The sequence below is a fragment of the Cherax quadricarinatus genome, chromosome 18 (genome assembly GCF_038502225.1).
Source record: "Cherax quadricarinatus isolate ZL_2023a chromosome 18, ASM3850222v1, whole genome shotgun sequence".
Classification (NCBI taxonomy): Eukaryota; Metazoa; Arthropoda; class Malacostraca; order Decapoda; family Parastacidae; genus Cherax; species Cherax quadricarinatus.
Window position 1 is genome coordinate 3,055,102 of NC_091309.1, and position 21,329 is coordinate 3,076,430.

Consider the following 21,329-nt stretch of genomic DNA (forward strand, 5'->3'; position numbering starts at 1 on the left):
CAAAATTTAAAAACAAAACCTTTCACTTCTCTTTTTATGTCACCCAGCCTAGGTGGGATACTGCCATCACCCACCGAGGAGCAGTGACCCTAAGAGAAGAAACAAAAGCTTTTCTTCTTTTTACATTTAGTAATTTATACAGAAGGGGTTACTTGCACCTTTTTTAAACATATTTTATACAATTTTAATTATACCAAAGTCTTTCATATTTATCATAATGCTACGAAGTTACTATACAAGGTACAAATATCACAATTTTTCAGTAGGAATCATTTTTTATAGTAGCTCAACAATTTAAATCAAATCAATGTTTTTTCCTGCGAAGCAAATATTCATTTAACATTTTCTTCTAGAGAAAATTCCTAATTATGCCTAAACTATAGTTTCAAACTTTTCTATGCAAGACAAGCCAGCTTAAGGTGAGGCTTCTCTTGTGTACAGAATGTTTGGAGCTATGTACGGAGAGTGATCCAGGAGACAACTATATATGTCACAGAGAATAATGAAAATTGTCTGGTTGTGCAATATGCAAAATAAACTTGTATTAGCATTACATTTGGTCAGGGGTTGACCTTTATCAAGTCATACAAAGGATACTTTTTACACATTTGTATACTTATGGAGAGTGAGGCAAGAACAATAAAGAATTGCATGTAAGGTGCTGATGATGACGTAAGGACTAAAGAATCGTATGTACGAGGTTTATCATCAGCAGCAGCACCTGACATGATTCTTTGTTCTATCTCTCTTATTAGTAAATGTGTAAGATGCATTGTAAATTCTGTATGAACTGATAGTCAACCCTGAGTGAAACAGTCCCAATAATTGCTTGTTCTGAATCTTGTCTATTTATATCTCTATCTGTCTGCATTATGCCCCAACTTCCTGTCTAGTTGCAAGACATCACCAAAATGCATAGTATCACCACCATCACTAGCTCTTCCTAATTAAGTTAATTTAGAGAGACACCTGGCAAGAAATAAAAAATACTGAAGAAAAGAAGGTACAGATATAATATTTGCACTCATCCTTTTAAAATTCAGCATTACTAAAAACTAGCATAGAGAACAAAAAGGCACAATACCGTGACTGGAACAATACACAAATAACCCACACATAGGAGAGAAGCGTATGACAACATATTGGTTCAACTTAGACCATTTACAGGTCGGACCAAAATGTCATTACAAACTTCTCTCTCCTACGTGTGGGTTATTTATGTAACTAGCATAGTATCATACTGCTGCAGTACAACAAACATCTAGAGAAATACGAACTAAGAATCAACAACACTGAATATAACATCATAGAAAAAAAGCAGAATGGTAGCAGCTAAAACTTAAAAGACTGATGCTTGCCAGATACACTCTTACTGTCAAGACTACAAACATTCTTAAAAGACCAACAAATGTGTGAATACACTTGGGTGTAAGAAGTCCTAGACTGTTCATTCTGTTGGCAGTGCATACATGTGACAAGCATCAGTCTGTAAGTTCAGGCTCACACTACTGGGTGTTTTCCATCTACAGCAAGTCTCAATAATTTTATTAACAAAATACATACTGACTTGTTACAAAAAAAGTATCATTTAGTTTATAAAAACTAGAAACTACTTATACAAAATATTTTATTGATATAACAAAGCTTTACTGATTAAAAGGCAGATGACATGACAATATTTTCATTCCACAGATCACAATTTGTCTTACTCTGGTAAACAATGGTAGATCTCAAGCTGAAATAAAGACACTGGTAGCTGGGAAGCCACTTATGATGATGTTTCACCCAAGGCTGAGCTGTATCAGGTATGATAATGCTCAATCTTGGGTTAAACGTCATAATAAAATCCTTGCTACCGGTGTATTCCCTTGTGTTATTGCGTAGTGTACATTTAACCATTTATCGTCCTCTTATAATTAAATACATACAGCCATATATTTAATTTACCTAAGAATACTTAACAAATAACAAGTTTAAGAGAAATTACCAATGAAGGAAATATCTACATAGCCAAATGAGTTTTAGGTCAAATACTGACTGAGTTCAGAGAAGAACTTCACTCTCATCTCATGATAAAATGAAATTAAATACTATATACAGTGGAACCTCAAAAATCGAACTGCTCCTAACACGACCAATTATGTAAGTGTATTTTTGTAAGCGCTTTTATTAGTGTATTTTTGAGGGTTTGAAATGGACTAATCTAATTTACATTATTCCTGATGGGAATAAATTAATTCGGTAAAGGCACTCGAACAGCCTTCTGGACCGAAGAAAGTTCGATTTTTGAGGTTCCAGTGTATAATGGTGTTAAAGCATTTCCAAAAATATTTTTTCATATGAATAGCAATAAAAACTACAATATAAATGTATCAATCAATTCATATATGCTAGATATTATTTTTAAAACAATAAAGCAAATTTTCATAAAAAGAAATATAAACAATCTTAAATGCAATGAGAAACATTGTCTGAATCTAAGCCATTTATTTTAGGAATCATTTGAACACCTCAGCCTGTCTGTACGTACCCCCACTGTTATACTTTGCAAAGCTTTCCCCTCACCATGATGCAAAAAATCGTCCTTCTGTTAGGTTGCAGTAAAGTACCGTATATAGCGTATCAAATTAAAATATTTATAATTTGTTTATACAGGAGTAACTATTAATTAAACCGAAGCATATAACTGAGAAAAAAATGCAAGTCTTGAAAGATGTCAAGTTACATGTTGATTAACTGTGTCTCAGGAATGCAGCCATCACAATGTTGTAGCATCAGGTGCAATATTTTCTATAGTATCCCACCAACGCGATCACGAGGAATAAGTCGAAGTTCCGAGCCATGTTTCAAAAACACACTCCCTGAAAGAACATCCACAAATTATATGTGTAAAAACATGACAAAGCATTATTTAAAATATAGTAAAATACTGTAATCTTAAATTACATAATTATTTAATTTTTTTTTCACATTTTTTTAGCTAGTTTAAAAGTGGTAAAAAATATTTTTAACTTGACATTAATGTCAAGTGATAACACAAGGGTACACATGTTACATTTCAGAGGGTCATTTGAATTGTGATACTTGTGCTTTTCTGGCAAGACAGCTGTTGAATGAATGTTAGTAAATATTTCCTTGTTTGGCTCACCTCACCATTTTATTTATTTATTTTATTTATTTAGTAATTTGAACATACATACAGAGGTACAAAAAAATACAGGTAAGAGCAGCATGCCAAAGCCACTTATATGCATAGCATTATGGGCTGGCTTAAAATTAACTTAAGATTAACTAAGCAATGATGTAATCAGTGATAAAACATTATTGTAAACAGATAACAATAAAGCACAAATGAGTATTACAAAGACAGGTCATATGGTTGCATGCATTGCTGTACATTCAGTCCAATGGAGTATTCTGTTAGGTAGTGTATTTAAAAAATAATAAAGTTAGATTGGGTTTTAGGTTTAACATTTATGTGATATAATTGTGAGAAACATTTAAGATATACAATTTATAAGGTTCAGTTATTCAGTATTTATTTGGTTTTGAGTGAGTAAGTGATCTTTGAGAAGAGACTTGAATTTATAAACAGGTAGTGTTTCTTTTATATTTACAGGTAATGGATTCCAGATTTTAGGGCCTTTTATGTGCATTGAGTTTTTGCATAGCGTGAGATGGACACGAGGAACATCAAAGAGTGATCTGTGCCTTGTGTTATGGTCATGTGTTCTGTTGAGGTTGGCAAGGGGATGTTTGAGGGGAGGGTTAATATCAGAGTTAAGTGTTCTATGTATGTAATAGGTGCAATAATAAGTATGGATGTTTTGTATGGTGAGTAGGTTGAGTGTTTTGAATATTGGTGGAGTGTGCTGCCTGTAGTGATGGAAGATGACCAATGTGGTAAAAAAAACTGAAGTTTACTGCTAGGCTGACTCTGGTAAACATCTTCCCAAGAGACAGAGACAGGAAGATCAAAACACATGCAACATTCTCTTCCACAAATACCGTAATATGGACACTATTTAGGTCTTTTAAAAAAACAAAAGTGCCATGATATTATACTGAATCAATTGCTAATTTTATTATATACAAGTTCACTTTAAAACATTTCCCTTTTAGATGGAGTAGAATACTGTACTGTAATTACAATGTAAAATGATTAGAATGTTTAATTTATTAGTGTAAAATGATTAGAATGTGTAAGGATGGGAGTGGGCAGGCTTCAGCCTCCTCAGAAATTACCTCAGCCCCCAAAATCACTCCAATAAAAATAAGCAATAAAAACACTGCTTCAAAAATGTGTCTCCACCCCCTTCCTTTCAAACCAGATAGCCATGCCAAAACCCTCCCTTCAGTACAGAAATTTTGGCACTGCTCCTGAATGTTACTGGATGTTAACATAAGGGTAACAGCGCCAGCTTACCTGCTGCCTGACTTGGGTTAATGCCAATGCCGTCATCAGTGATGATGGCGGAAGTGGCTGGAGCCACCTTAAATTCTTCTGCAGCAAACTTTAAGACAGCTGTAAAGGGTGTGTTCTCTGGAACACTCAATCTGGAAAATATGGAATTAAATGATTATTATATTCACAGGAAGTGCTAAACCCACAACCACCATTCTGTGGTACATGGAAAAGTTGGCGGAGGGGGAGTTAATTGGAGGTGTTGAGGGATTGACAGTGGTAAAGAGGAGATAAGGAGTATACTCTACTGAATGTGCAACTTTTCATGTTACCACCAGGATATTATGTACAGAATGTCCTCTTTCAGGAGGCAGAGACACTTAACTACTTGAAGAAGATCCATGCTGGCAGTATGCTCCTGGTGAATTATACAACATACTCCCAACTAGTACCACTGCTGCAGGCATACACATACCATCACATATGTATGTATTACATTATTGTCATTATAAACTAGATTTTACTTAGCAGTGTTTGAAGTCTGAGGATTTACAGAGATCTCAAAAACTCCCAGGAGTTTGAAGATTACTATACATACCTTACATGATTTGTATTTACAAAATATATACTGCATGGTTTGATTTTATGGCTTTCATGGAAATGTAACAAAAATTTTGCACCCACTTTTTATTTCGAATATTAAAATACTTAACCATCAGGTGATGACAGAAAATTGAGGGGAAAATGTCTTCCCACAACATTCCACTTGGTAAAGTGTTTGTGCTAACAACTAAAATAAATTATGCTTCAAAAACTAATAACAGACTTAGTCAGCTCAGATAAAACAATATTTTCAGGTTCTTGAAATTTTTAATGATGTTCAATTAAATTATGAGTTTGAAGGCTGTCATAATAAAATTCTGTACTTTACACAAATTATATAGAAAGGCTGGTGAAGAGATACACAGGGATGATTAATGTACATGGGACAGAAGTCTGCTATTGAGTGAGCTCGATACAGCAGCCTTTGCCCTGGGATCTGTATGTTCATTTCCTTGGACAGCAACCTGGCCTAGGTACCAACCTGGCCTAGGTACCAACCTGGTCTAGGTACCAACCTGGTCTAGGTACCAACCTGGTCTAGGTACCAACCTGGTCTAGGTACCAACCTGGTCTAGGTACCAACCTGGTCTAGGTACCAACCTGGCCTAGGTACCAACCTGGCTTAGGACACCACGAGCCCCACATCCCTGTGCTGCTAGCTGGAAACCAAAGTAATGGATCCTATAGGTGTAGAGGAATGTTACTTTTATTGTTGTATCATGGGGCAGCACTAAATCTGTTAGGTAAATGGACACAGAACAGAAATCCCTCTGCCCAGTGCAAGACTTCTCTGCAAGATATTAAGAATGGACTATGTTAAAACACTCCCCCAATGGAGAGCCAATGCCGGGTCACCTCATGGACAAGACCCGGGCCTGGACTATGCCGGTGAATCAAATTATGGTGAATTATGCCATGGGTCGAATACTGCTCACTTTAATAGTTAACTTGGAAATGAGTGTGATATTTATTATTTTTTGTTGGAAAGTGAATGCCCTAGACCAGCATGCCCAACCTGTGGTCTATAGTCAAAATAATTTTCAAATTAAAATATCTCTTTAGTGCAATAGCTCTGCTGACATAATACCCTTTCTTCTCTTCATAATTATATTTTTTGTTTAAACAAACCATCCAGTTTTTTGTTGCGGTCCCTCACTATTACAAAATACAAGTGTTCCATATTGAATATTTGAGGGGACAACAGCTCTAAGCTACATTCACCAGCAATATAAAAACACTTGGAAAATTGCATTGCATTTTTTCTTCAAAATATTAAATTCTTGTTAAACCTTCTAATATGAACCTGATTTTGGATACTGAAACAATATATTTGAATATTATTTATTTAAAAATATAAATGCTAAAAAATATTTAGTTCCCCAAAAAGTTTTAATTCTGTAATGAATTAAGAAAGCATGATTTGTAAAATATTAAAAAGCTAAAATGTGATAAATGAACAATGTAAACAAAACTAATATCAGAATACATATTGATATCGACTCGTATTTTCATTCAACTACAGTATTTCAATATACACCTACCATCCGACTTACGACCTGCTTGACTTACGACCACTCGACTTACGACCATGTTTTTTATGCCAAATTTCTGGGAAATAAATAACTATTTGTGTTGTACACAGTGTTTATCCTAAACCTTACAGTATAAAATACAGTACATGTACTAACAACATAAAAAGTAAAGTAAATCATGAAATACCAAAATAAAACAATAAAATAAAGCCATTACAAAAATGTTTTGTTGATATTCAGTAGTAAAGTTCGACTTACGACCATTTCAACTTACGACCGGTTTCTCGGAACCGAACTCGGATAGTAAGTGTACATAATATCAAGTGATTAGAAACCTCAAGAGAGAAAAAAAGTAGCCTAAACTGATTCTCATATATTTACAGTAATACAAATTAGAATGTAAATGTTCAGGAAAGTATTTAGCTCTTTGGAAAATATCTTTAACATAATGAGAAACATTTCCAATAATTGACTGCATGTCATAAATCAATACATGGCAGAGGCAAAACAGATGAGAGAAAGAAAAAGAAAAAAGTGTGTACAAACATGTGCGCATGTGTGTGTGAAAGGAAGAATATCTACAGATAAAACAAGGGAAGGAAAGATGAGGGAAGGAAGGACAAGGGAAGGAAGAATGAAGGAAGGGAGGGCGAGGGAAGGGGCTGAAGTAACAAATCAGTCAGTTAAGAAATTATGAAGTTTGCCTCAGATGTGAGACTAAAGGATAGCAGGGTAAACATTACTATTATTATTATTATTATAATCAAGAGGGAAATGCTAAACCAACAGAGGTTATAGTGCATGGAAAATGGGAGGCAATCAGGTATGATCCAAGTAAGTAAAGCACAAGTTCACTTCCTTGGATCTAGATCCCCCTCACTGGTATCAAGGCACTCTGGGTGGACAACGTTTGTCAGGGCATTGAAAAAACGTGTTTGAGATCAAGTTGGCACACACTGATGAACAGAACAATCATGTGTATGACTTGATAATTACCTCTTTATATAGGTACCTACGCTGGTATTATTATTTGCAAAATGACTTGGATGTATGATGAACTTTTTTCCTTCTAGTAACATTACTTTTCTAAACAATGGGTGTCTTAGAACACTGTGGTGTTCACTGTGGCAGTATTCCACTCACTGTAATACAAACTACATTTGATCCCTCAGGTTTGTCTTACTTAGGTTGCAATCAACTTTACAACCAGACTGCATCTTGAAATAAAAAGAGTACTCCTTTAAAATGAACAATACAATTATTTTTACAATATTTACCAGTATTATATTATCTTGGCATGTTGCTGCATGTTTCATTTAAATATCATTTCAAGCTAACAATGTATGAAGGTTATTACAGAAATTTACAAAATATTGTGTATTAAGAAAACAATAGTAAGCAAGTTCCTGTAGGAGTGTTTCTATTTATGTGTTGGGTGAGTTCAAACACTGTATGTAAAGAAAAAATTGGTAGAAAATGGGAATGTTAGATAATGAAATTAGAAATGTATGATATAGAATAGAGAAATGATTTAAATAAAAGAATTACAATGGAAGACTAGTATTTTTTGCAGTGCAGAAGTGAATTACGTATTTGATGGTTCTGCAGAGTGCTATTATACACACAACACTGATCACTTATAATAGTTTTTAATAGTAAATTTCAACTCAATGGAGAAAAATGGCTTGCTTTCAATACAAATAAATACTATACTACTACATTACAGCTTTAAATTGTACTATTTATTATCACACTGGCCGATTCCCAACAAGGCAGGGTGTCCTGAAAAAAAAAAACTTTCACCATCATTCACTCCATCACTGTCTTGCCAGAAGGGTGCTTTACACTACAGTTTTTAAACTGCAACATTAACGCCCCTCCTTCAGAGTGCAGGCACTGTACTTCCCATCTCCAGGACTCAGGCCCGGTCTGCTGGTTTCCCTGAATCCCTTCATAAATGTTACTTTGCTCACACTCCAACAGCACGTCAAGTAAATAACAAAAAGGCACAATACTGTGACTGGAACGATACACAAATAACCTGCACATAAAAGAGAGAAGCTTACGACGACGTTTCGGACCGACTTGGACCATTGACAAAGTCACACTGACTTTGTCAATGGTCCAAGTCGGTCCGAAACATCGTCGTAAGCTTCTCTCTTTTATGTGCGGGTTATTTGTGAGCACGTCAAGTATTAAGAACCATTTGTCTCCATTCGCTCCTATCAAACACGCTCATGCATGCCCGCTGGAAGTCCAAGCCCCTCACACACAAAACCTCCTTTACCCCCTCCCTCCAACCTTTCCTAGGCCGACCCCTACCCCGCCTTCCTTCCGCTACAGACTGATACACTCTTGAAGTCATTCTGTTTCGCTCCATTCTCTCTACATGTCCGAACCACCTCAACAACCCTTCCTCAGCCCTCTGGACAACAGTTTTGGCAATTCCGCACCTCCTCCTAACTTCCAAACTACGAATTCTCTGCATTATATTCACACCACACATTGCCCTCAGACATGACATCTCCACCGCCTCCAGCCTTCTCCTCACTGCAACATTCATCACCCATGCTTCACATCCATGTAAGAGAGTTGGTAAAACTATACTCTCATACATTCCCCTCTTTGCCTCCAAGGACAAAGTTCTTTGTCTCCACAGACTCCTAAGTGCACCGCTCACCCTTTTCCCCTCATCAATTCTATGATTCACCTCATCTTTCATAGACCCATCTGCTGACATGTCCACTCCCAAATATCTGAATATATTCACCTCCTCCATACTCTCTCCCTCCAATCTGATATCCAATCTTTCATCACCTAATCTTTTTGTTATCCTCATAACCTTACTCTTTCCTGTATTCACTTTTAATTTTCTTCTTTTACATACCCTACCAAATTCATCCACCAACCTCTGCAACTTCTCTTCAGAATCTCCCAAGAGCACAGTGTCATCAGCAAAGAGCAACTGTGACAACTCCCACTTTATGTGTGATTCTTTATCTTTTAGCTCCACGCCTCTTGCCAAGACCTATGTACTATATATTAAAAATGTCTTGTGCATATATTAACTCATTACACTGTATCAGTTACTGTCACTGTTTGATTTTCTTGATATCAGACTATTATCAACCTTTCCCTTTTTCTTCAGATTTGCATCTTTGATTATATCTGTCCATGTACTGCCTCCATCTTCTAAACACCAGTCACATACAGTCACATGTACATGTGCAGCTAATAATTTATTCTGTAATATTGATGCATACACACACACCAAATCTTGGTAGCTTAGGATAGAAGTAGCTGGATTTTTTGGCATCCAACTACACCCTTCAGCACAATAGTAAGGTTCTAATTTTTGTACCTCTGTATTAAGAATTAAAAGAACCATCTTAAAGATGTTAGGGCAACTGCTTAAAATTTCACATAATAATGATGATGACAAAGTACAAAGGTCACGAACAACCCTCCTGTGCTGCCGCCAGTCTTGTGGATGATGTAACACACCTTCCAACCAGGCAATTATCTGTAGACTCAGGTTAACATTTTCCTTAGCACTGCCCATATCATCCAGGTTTACAGTCTCAAGAATCTTGGAAAGTCCACCTGGCTGCATCACCATTTTATCGAGACAGTCCTGCACCTGTCTTGGCCCAGAATAGTTGGCAGTCTCAAGGATTAACCTTATTTCTAGTTTCTTTTGCATCTCATCATCAACTGTTTCTTTCATTCTATGTAAAACTTGCTTATAGAAATCTTCTTGCTGTGCGACTTGCTTATTGAGCGTAGCCAACACATCTGCGCCCAGCAATGTGTGAGTAACTTGTTGCACATGCTCTTTAACACTAGCATCCAATAATTGGTTCTGCATCAGGAGACTTAGTAGTAGTTGACGGGCATTCTGAAGATCGTGTAAGACCAGTACCCACTGGGATTGCTTAGATATGCAAGAGAGAGCAATATCCATATTACTGTTTTGAAATTTCCTTGCTGCTCTCTCACAGTAGGCAGCCCAAGATGCTGCTTTGTCAATGTCATCCTTAGTCCAGTTGGTTTTGTTAATGGCAGCTGGAAGGAGGTCATGCATGAAGTACAACATGTTATGGAGCACATCCTTCCACATGCTGAAAACTTACTTTTACAATAACTGCCTCTAGAAATTTAAAATTATATTTTATTTTCATCTCACTTTTGACTTCAAATTATACCTAGGAAATTAAATGTTATTTTCTAGGAAATGTGGAACAATTAGTGTCACAAAGTTATTATTATGCCTATAGCAGGTTTCTTCTTCTCAACTGCTACAGAGGGTTATGGTGCAACCTTCCTCAACGGGGAAAAGAAAGTATTCCCTGATCCATCTGTACAACATTTACACAGTCCAAAATCGTATTTTATGAGGGTAATTATTTTGTTGACTTTGTGAACAATTGTACTGGAATTAACAGTTATGACTCCTGCACTAAAAACTGATTTCATTAAAAATATAACTTCATTTCTTCTAAGTTGAGAATCCTGCTTGTGCTGAGCAGACAGCCTCCCTCCTCCCTCAGTAGTCCACTTTACTCTGCTCAGGACAGGGTTCATCTGCTGAGAGAAGAGGAAGGCCGCATTCAGTCTTGACTTGTGATAACATTTTGCTTTGTGTATCATGCTTTTTAGGTACAAGTTGTCATCTTGGCTTATAAAGCAACAATTGTTTTGACAAGCAAGTGCACATTTATTGTTGCAATAATGCAACACAAATCAACCTGAACATCCCAATATCAATATAGTATTTCAGTGATGTGTAATACTAACAAAATTTAGGCTCACATAAGATAAGTTTGGCAGGACTGAGTTAAATTATACTGCACTAATTTTAGCAATTTGGCAAAGTTGCTAAGTTAATCCTGGTGCAAAATTATAAATTTGAATTTTGTAGATTGTTAAACTTACAATGTTCTAAATATTTTTCGGGCAGCTCAGCTTGTCTGACTCACTGACTACCTAAAAAGCATGTCACATATATACACTGGTGGACTTCATAGGTATATTCTAGATTAAATTCTACATAAAACCATCGTAAAATTCTAAAATTATGTTTGTGTTTTCAATATACCAGCCGTCACCTACTGTGGCAGGGCGACCCGACAAAGAATAAAACTATAAAGTTTATCTTCTTTTTACATTTAGTAATTTATACAGGAGAAGAGGTTACTAGCCCCTTGCTCCCGGCATTTTAGTCGTCTCTTACGACATGCATGGCTTACGGAGGAAAGATTCTTTTCCACTTCCCCATGGAGATGAAAGGAAAATATACAGTAAGGCCCCGCTTTACGGGTGGAGAGACAACATTACGTTTTCTCTGTTCAGCCATCAGAGAAAACGTGTATGAATCTGTGTTTGGCCCAGCCACTCCCTCACTCCGCTTTTGTTTACAATTTTCGGCATGAATTATTCATTACTTCTACCTTCGTTTATGATGGCATCTAAAGGTAGTTGTTAGAAATGATTAAATTCAGTGAACAAGGCATGTCGATGTTAATAATATGGCTCTGGGCCACAGTGTAGGTAGCCGGTAGGTGTAGCCCAGGCGGGCTACACCTACCAGCTACCTACACTGACTTCCTACAAATAAATACTACTCACCTCTCTTCCTATATTAAGACTACACATATTTTAAGGTAAATAATGAGTGTACTGTATGTGTATTTTACCTCTCTGGGATGTTTTAAATATCGTATATTAAGTATGAAACAGGGAGCCAGTGCTACTTACACTTGGGCTACCTGCACCTGACTTCCTACAAATAAGTACTACACGTACTTAAGTTTACAAATACTTTAAGATAAGTAATGAATTTACTGTGAATGTATTTTACTTTGTGTGTTTTTAATGCCTAGTTCTATTACTAACTTAATATAATTTAGTGTAAACTTGTTGTCTGGCATTTATATGCATTTATAAATGGAAAAAAATGGCGTTCTGCCTTCTGGCGATGTCTGCTTTCCGGCGACAGCCTGGAACCTAACCCGCCGTATAAGTGGGGCCCTACTGCATAAGAAAGAACTATTAGGAAAGTAGAAAAAACTCAGATAAGTGCATATACATAATGGTGTACATGTCTGTGTAGTGTCACCTATGTGTAAGCAGAAAGAGCAACATGTACCTGATATCTTTGCATGTTAATGAGACAGAATCCTACTGTGGTGTAAAACAATTACAGGTTTCCATTTCACACTCCTTTGACCTTGCTGGGTTATCCTGGGTGGCTAACACTATGATTTTAAAAAACGAAAAATCTTATCTTACAGTACTGTATAACATAATTTTGGTACAAGGCATCGGTGCCAAATAATACTCACACTTTGAAGGGAAGTTTTGGGTCTGAAGTAAGAGTGATCTTGAAAGTAACTTTGGATCTGCAACAAAGGTCGAACATTATTTCCAAGTCTTGCAACCTTGATCATATTACATGACAATAAAAGCGAGGAATGGACCAACTTACCAAGGTCTGTAAAGTAAAAAGGACACAAGTGCAACTAATGTGACATTTTACTGTAGCAACATTTCACTCTCCAGGAGCTTTATCAAGCCGTTGCAAGCTCCTGGAGAGCGAAACGTTGCCACAATAAAATGTCACATTAGTTGCACTTGTGTCCTTTTACTTTACATACTGTCGGTAATTCTACCAACATTAATACAACATTAATATGACCTGTATTCCCAGTTTTTTAAAAGTTTGGTAATACTGGGTTATGTTATCAAACTTATGTACCAAAATAAAGTTTCTCTTACAATCACTTACAATACAACTCCACTGCACAACCCACTCAATAAAAAAATTTACATAATAAAATTATATTCTTATTTTGCCTCTTATCATGTAAACAATTTCCACAAGAGGTCGTAAAACTGTTATTTATAGTACAAAATGTTAATAGATTTCTGTTTCCAGATGATGTTCATAATGAGGCATTGTATGGCTGTGAAGAATACCTGCTACCCCAATGGAAATACATGGACCCCAATGGAAATACACGGACCCCAATGGAAATACACGGACCCCAATGGAAATACATGGACCCCAATGGAAATACATGGACCCCAATGGAAATACATGGACCCCAATGGAAATACAAGGACCCCAATGGAAATACATGGACCCCAATGGAAATACATGGACCCCAATGGAAATACAAGGACCTCAATGGAAATACACGGACCCCAATGGAAATACACGGACCCCAATGGAAATACACGGACCCCAATGGAAATACACGGACCCCAATGGAAATACACGGACCCCAATGGAAATACACGGACCCCAATGGAAATACAAGGACCCCAATGGAAATACAAGGACCCCAATGGAAATACATGGACCCCAATGGAAATACATGGACCCCAATGGAAATACATGGACCCCAATGGAAATACAAGGACCCCAATGGAAATACAAAGACCCCAATGGAAATACAAGGACCCCAATGGAAATACATGGACCCCAATGGAAATACAAGGACCCCAATGGAAATACAAGGACCCCAATGGAAATACATGGACCCCAATGGAAATACAAGGACCCCAATGGAAATACAAGGACCCCAATGGAAATACATGGACCCCAATGGAAATACAAGGACCCCAATGGAAATACAAGGACCCCAATGAAAATACATGGACCCCAATGGAAATACAAGGACCCCAATGGAAATACATGGACTCCAATGGAAATACATGGACCCCAATGGAAATACAAGGACCCCAATGGAAATACATGGACCCCAATGGAAATACATGGACCAAAATAGAAATACATGGACCAAAATGGAAATACAAGGACCCCAATAATGGAAATACAAGGACCCCAATAATGGAAATACAAGGACCCCAATAATGGAAATACAAGGACCCCAATAATGGAAATACAAGGACCCCAATAATGGAAATACAAGGACCCCAATAATGGAAATACAAGGACCCCAATAATGGAAATACATGGACTCCAATGGAAATACATGGACCCCAATGGAAATACAAGGACCCCAATGGAAATACATGGACCCCAATGGAAATACAAGGACCCCAATGGAAATACAAGGACCCCAATGGAAATACAAGGACTCCAATGGAAATACATGGACTCCAATGGAAATACAAGGACCCTAATGGAAATACAAGTACTCCAATGGAAATACAAGGACTCCAATGGAAATACAAGGACTCCAATGGAAATACAAGGACTCCAATGGAAATACAAGGACTCCAATGGAAATACAAGGACCCCAATGGAAATACAAGTACTCTAATGGAAATACAAGGACTCCAATTGAAATACAAGGACTCCAATGGAAATACATGGACCCCAATGGAAATACAAGGACCCCAATGGAAATACAAGGACCCCAATGGAAATACAAGGACCCCAATGGAAATACAAGGACCCCAATGGAAATACATGGACTCCAATGGAAATACATGGACTCCAATGGAAATACATGGACTCCAATGGAAATACAAGGACCCCAATGGAAATACAAGTACTCTAATGGAAATACAAGGACTCCAATTGAAATACAAGGACTCCAATGGAAATACATGGACCCCAATGGAAATACAAGGACCCCAATGGAAATACAAGGACCCCAATGGAAATACAAGGACCCCAATGGAAATACAAGGACCCCAATGGAAATACAAGGACCCCAATGGAAATACAAGGACTCCAATGGAAATACAAGGACCCCAATGGAAATACAAGGAACCCAATGGAAATACAAGGACCCCAATGGAAATACAAGGAATCCAATGTAAATACATGGACTCCAATGGAAATACATGGACTCCAATGGAAATACAAGGACCCCAATTCAAATACAAGGACTCTAATGGAAATACAAGGACCCCAATGGAAATACAAGGACTCCATTGGAAATACATGGACTCCAATGGAAATACAAGGACCCCAATGGAAATACAAGGACACCAATGGAAATACAAGGACCCCAATGGAAATACAAGGACTCCAATGGAAATACATGGACTCCAATGGAAATACATGGACTCCAATGGAAATACATGGACTCCAATGGAAATACATGGACTCCAATGGAAATACATGGACTCCAATGGAAATACATGGACTCCAATGGAAATACATGGACTCCAATGGAAATACATGGACTCCAATGGAAATACATGGACTCCAATGGAAATACATGGACTCCAATGGAAATACATGGACTCCAATGGAAATACATGGACTCCAATGGAAATACATGGACTCCAATGGAAATACAAGGACTCCAATGGAAATACAAGGACTCCAATGGAAATACAAGGACCCCAATGGAAATACATGGACTCCAATGGAAATACATGGACTCCAATGGAAATACATGGACTCCAATGGAAATACATGGACTCCAATGGAAATACATGGACTCCAATGGAAATACATGGACTCCAATGGAAATACATGGACCCCAATGGAAATACAAGGACCCCAATGGAAATACAAGGACTCCAATGGAAATGTGTCACTTTGACTATTTTAGTTATCCTGGTGGGTAATTTACACTATGTACGATAACTGTACTTATGTACCTGTGTCTAAATAACTTACAGCAGTGAGGTGACCAGGAGGGGCAGTGAGGTGATCAGGAGGGGCAGTGAGGTGATCAGGAGGGGCAGTGAGGTGATCAGGAGGGGCAGTGAGGTGATCAGGAGGGGCAGTGAGGTGATCAGGAGGGGCAGTGAGGTGATCAGGAGGGGCAGTGAGGTGACCAGGAGGGGCAGTGAGGTAACCAGGAGGGGCAGTGAGGTGATCATTAGGGGCAGTGAGGTGATCAGGAAGGGCAGTGAGGTGACCAGGAGGGGCAGTGAGGTGACCAGGAGGGGCAGTGAGGTGACCAGGAGGGGCAGTGAGGTGACCAGGAGGGGCAGTGAGGTGACCAGGAGGGGCAGTGAGGTGATCATTAGGGGCAGTGAGGTGATCAGGAAGGGCAGTGAGGTGACCAGGAGGGGCAGTGAGGTGATCAGGAGGGGCAGTGAGGTGACCAGGAGGGGCATTGAGGTGACCAGGAGGGGCAGTGAGGTGATCATTAGGGGCAGTGAGGTAACCAGGAGGGGCAGTGAGGTGACCAGGAGGGGCAGTGAGGTGATCATTAGGGGCAGTGAGGTGATCAGGAAGGGCAGTGAGGTGACCAGGAGGGGCAGTGAGGTGATCATTAGGGGCAGTGAGGTGATCAGGAAGGGCAGTGAGGTAACCAGGAGGGGCAGTGAGGTGATCAGGAAGGGCAGTGAGGTGACCAGGAGGGGCAGTGAGGTGATCAGGAGGGGCAGTGAGGTGATCAGGAAGGGCAGTGAGGTGACCAGGAGGGGCAGTGAGGTGATCAGGAGGGGCAGTGAGGTGATCAGGAGGGGCAGTGAGGTAACCAGGAAGGGCAGTGAGGTAACCAGGAGGGGCAGTGAGATGATCAGGAAGGGCAGTGAGGTAACCAGGAGGGGCAGTGAGATGATCAGGAAGGGCAGTGAGGTGACCAGGAGGGGCAGTGAGGTGATCAGGAGGGGCAGTGAGGTGATCAGGAGGGGCAGTGAGGTAACCAGGAAGGGCAGTGAGGTAACCAGGAAGGGCAGTGAGGTAACCAGGAGGGGCATCAACTTACGTCATGGTGACAGCTGTTGTTTACCTCCTCCAGGTGACTGATGTTTCTCGCCGCCGCCGCCAGGTGACTCTCACCTCTCACCAGCACCAAAATATTCACTTTATTAAACTCATTTAACCACAAGATGGCTTTCCAATTCATCAGATTATAAACTACATAATTATTGTCATGCTTTTCGAAAGAAAATCATAATTGATCAGCATCTATGAGATATTTAATAATCCGAACCAAATCTGCCAGCAGTGGCATGACTAGGGACCCCAATGAAAATTAGGACCTTTAATGGAAATCAGTCATTTTGACATTTCTGGGGTTTATCTTAAGTTATTTGCACATATGTTATTATGTACGATCATTGTAATTACTTAAGTTTTTATAATTGTATATATATGTACCTGGTACTTAAATATATTTATTTACTGCGGCCTGAGTCAAATGAAGCCGGCTCTAGAGGGGCTCCAGGTGTCGGTAACTGGTAGTTCGGACGGTGACTTAAAGCTCAGTGTACCAGTCTTAACGCCACAACTCAATGCCCTGAATTTAATCATTTAAGATAAGATAAGATAAGAATTGTTGGGATTTTTTAACCTGAGGGAGGGTTAACCACCCAGGATAACCCTGTAGTCAATGCGATATCGGGGACTGTCTCTTATTTCCATTGTTACACAACAGTAGACTAACACCTAGGTACCTACTTCCTGCTAGGTGAACAGGGACAGCAGGTGTAATGCGACTAACGCCTAGATACCTACTTACTGCTAGGTAAACATGGACAACAGGTATAAGGTGACTAACACCCAGGTACCTACTTACTGCTAGGTGAAGAGAGACAGCAGATGTAAGGAAACATGACCAATAATAATAATAATAATAATAATAATAATAATAATAATAATAATAATAATAATAATAATAATTATTATTATTATTATTATTATTATTATTATTATTATTATTATAAATACCGAAGCCACTCAGATGTGATACATATATTTTAATCATGATAATTAAACTGGAAAAATAAGTGCCTAGTAAATTTACTCGTGAAAATAAATCTTTGTAGTATAACTTTGAAAGTTTGAAGCAGAAATATCTGCAGAACCGGGCTATTAGTCAACTGTTATCACACTGTATCGGATGCTGTGACTGTGGTTGCTGACGTTGGTCACTGCCACTTTCCCTGACACTTGTTACTGGAGTGTGGTCTCCTGTGACTGTGGTTGCTGACGTTGGTCATGGCCACTTTATCTGAATTAACTGGAGTGTGGTCCTCCTGTGACTGTGGTTGCTGACGTGTCACTGCCACTTTCCTGACACTTTTACTGGGTTGGTCCTCCTGACTGTGGTTGCTGAGCTTGGTCACGACTTTCCCTGACACTTGTTCTGAGTGTGGTCCTCCTGTGACTGTGGTTGCTGACGTTGGTCACTGGCCACTTTCCCCTGACACTTGTTACTGGAGTGTGGTCCTCCTGTGACTGTGGTTGCTGACGTTGGTCACTGGCCACTTTCCCCTGACACTTGTTACTGGAGTCTGGTCCTCCTGTGACTGTGGTTGCTGACGTTGGTCACTGGCCACTTTCCCCTGACACTTGTTACTGGAGTCTGGTCCTCCTGTGACTGTGGTTGCTGACGTTGGTCACTGGCCACTTTCCCCTGACACTTGTTACTGTAGTCTGGTCCTCCTGTGACTGTGGTTGTTAGAGAGAGAGAGAGAGAGAGAGAGAGAGAGAGGGGAAGAGAGAGGAGAGAGAGAGAGAGAGAGAGAGAGAGAGAGAGAGAGAGAGAGAGAGAGAGAGAGAGAGAGAGAGAGAGAGAGAGAGAGAGAGAGAGAGAGAGAGAGAGAGAGAGAGAGAGAGAGAGAGAGAGAGAGAGAGAGAGAGAAATCTGAAAAGTTAGGAGGAAAAAAATCAGAGACCTAATTTAAGATTTCCCCCTCCAGGGATACCTAATAAGCCATGTTGCATAGCTCGAGTTTACTGTAGGTCTGGTCTACTGTAGGTCTAGTCTACTGTAGGTCTGGTATACTGTAGGTCTAATCTACTCTAGGTCTGGTCAGTTGTAGGTCTGGTCTACTCTAGGTCTGGTCGCTGTAGGTCTGGTCTGCTGTAGGTCTGGTCTACTGTAGGTCTGGTCTACTGTAGGGATGGCCTACTGTAGGTCTGGTCTACTGTAGGGCTGGTCTGCTGTAGGTCTTGTCTGCTGTAGGTCTGATCTGCTGTAGTTACTGACTAAAACAAACAACATTGTTACGTTTTCTCTTATTCCAGAAAAAAATAAAAAAAACGATCTTAAATGATGAACTATTTTAAAATCTTGGGAGGTAATTCATTCACCTCCCTCGAAGAAGGAAGGAGGGAGAGAAAGAAGAAAGAGGAGGAGGAAGAGGAAGAGGAAGAGGAAGAGGAAGAGGAGAAGGAGACTTAATTATAATTATATGGCTAGTAATGCAGTCCAGCAGGATCCTTGCCCAGGATGCGTCCCACAACACCCCACTATTTCCTGAGTGCCTGCCTATTGAGGAATAACAGGAACGAGGAGACTTAACCCACACGTCTCTCCCTGCCCAGGATTATACCCGAGCACTTCGGTTGCTAGCTTAACACTGCGACTTTGCCGGGAGGTGCTCAGCTGCAGTAAATAGACCTAAAGAGGCACCTAAGTTCTCCCGTCTTCTAAAAACATATTCATTTTCCCCTATAATCTACCGTGTCCATAATTACTATCACATTTGCTTTGTTTGTTTCGTAAGGTGAAGTCCAGGATCTTTCTTTAATTCATGGTATAACTTAACAAATATTTGAAGACAACTGTGCTGCGGAAGTCTGAGTTGTGCTCATTGTGAGGACAATTGTGTTGTAGAGGTCTGAGCTGTGCTCATTTTGAGGACAATTGTGTTGTAGAGGTCTGAGTTGTGCTCATTTTGAGGGCAATTGTGTTGTAGAGGTCTGAGTTGTGCTCATTTTGAGGGCAATTGTGTTGTAGAGGTCTGAGTTGTGCTCATTTTGAGGACAATTGTGTTGTAGAGGTTGAGTTGTGCTCATTGTGAGGACAATTGTGTTGTAGAGGTCTGAGCTGTGCTCATTTTGAGGACAATTGTGTTGTAGAGGTCTGAGTTGTGCTCATTTTGAGGACAATTGTGTTGTAGAGGTCTGAGTTGTGCTCATTTTGAGGGCAATTGTGTTGTAGAGGTCTGAGCTGTGCTCATTGTGAGGACAATTGTGTTGTAGAGGTCTGAGTTGTGCTCAATGTTTATCTGGAGTTTACCTGGAGAGAGTTCCGGGGGTCAACGCCCCCGCGGCCCGGTCCGTGACCAGGCCTCCTGGTGGATCAGAGCCTGATCAACCAGGCTGTTGCTGCTGGCTGCACGCAAACCAACGTACGAGCCACAGCCCGGCTGATCAGGAACCGACTTTAGGTGCTTGTCCAGTGCCAGCTTGAAGACTGCCAAGGGTCTGTTGGTAATCCCCCTTATGTGTGCTGGGAGGCAGTTGAACAGTCTCGGGCCCCTGACACTTATTGTATGGTCTCTTAACGTGCTAGTGACACCCCTGCTTTTCATTGGGGGGATGTTGCATCGTCTGCCAAGTCTTTTGCTTTCGTAGTGAGTGATTTTCGTGTGCAAGTTCGGTACTAGTCCCTCTAGGATTTTCCAGGTGTATATAATCATGTATCTCTCCCTCCTGCGTTCCAGGGAATACAGGTTTAGGAACCTCAAGCGCTCCCAGTAATTGAGGTGCAGTTGTGTTGTAGAGGTCTGAGTTGTGCTCATTGTGAGGACAATTGTGTTGTAGAGGTCTGAGTTGTGCTCATTGTGAGAACAATTTTGTTGCAGAAGTCTGAGCATAGATCTCTGCAACACAATTGTCATCAAAGATTTGCTAAGTTATACCCTGAATTAAAGAAAGATCCTGTACTTCACTTTATTAAACAGGCAAAAACAAATACGATAGTAATTATGTACAAGGTTGATTATAGTGGAAAAATAAGCATGTTATTAGGTGACGGGGGCACTAAGGTGCCTCTTAAGGAACGCCTGCGTTCAACACCGACATTTCTGAACCTCTTGACAAGTTACTTCTGAACCCCCTGTCAAGTTACATCAGTAATAATAAAGTCGATACATTTGTAGTAGTTAGAAGC

General features: G+C 39.5%; 2 protein-coding genes across 2 annotated transcripts; both read right to left on the reverse strand.

Moving 5' to 3' along the window:
* Positions 1–1,610: 1,610 nt before the first annotated feature.
* Ufm1 (Ubiquitin-fold modifier 1) lies at positions 1,611–17,265 on the reverse strand. Its single transcript, XM_053777512.2, has 4 exons — positions 17,190–17,265; positions 12,885–12,941; positions 4,427–4,557; positions 1,611–2,861 (listed from the first exon to the last, which is right to left on the reverse strand). Exons 1-4 carry the CDS (start codon positions 17,192–17,194, stop codon positions 2,791–2,793), a joined length of 264 nt encoding a protein of 87 aa, XP_053633487.1. The 5' UTR covers positions 17,195–17,265; the 3' UTR covers positions 1,611–2,790.
* Positions 8,766–11,565, reverse strand: LOC128689336 (uncharacterized). The gene has a single exon (XM_053777511.2). The coding sequence runs from the start codon at positions 10,658–10,660 to the stop codon at positions 9,623–9,625; it is 1,038 nt and encodes a 345-aa protein (XP_053633486.2). The 5' UTR covers positions 10,661–11,565; the 3' UTR covers positions 8,766–9,622.
* Positions 17,266–21,329: the final 4,064 nt, after the last annotated feature.

Coding starts and splice junctions, on each gene's coding strand:
- LOC128689336 (XM_053777511.2), bottom strand. CDS start 10,660: ATGTGGAAGGATGTGCTCCATAACATGTTGTACTTCATGCATGACCTC.
- Ufm1 (XM_053777512.2), bottom strand. Junction 4,558..12,884: donor CCAAAACTTCCCTTCAAAGT/GTGAGTATTATT, acceptor CATATTTTCCAG/ATTGAGTGTTCCAGAGAACA. Junction 2,862..4,426: donor TAACCCAAGTCAGGCAGCAG/GTAAGCTGGCGC, acceptor ATGTTCTTTCAG/GGAGTGTGTTTTTGAAACAT.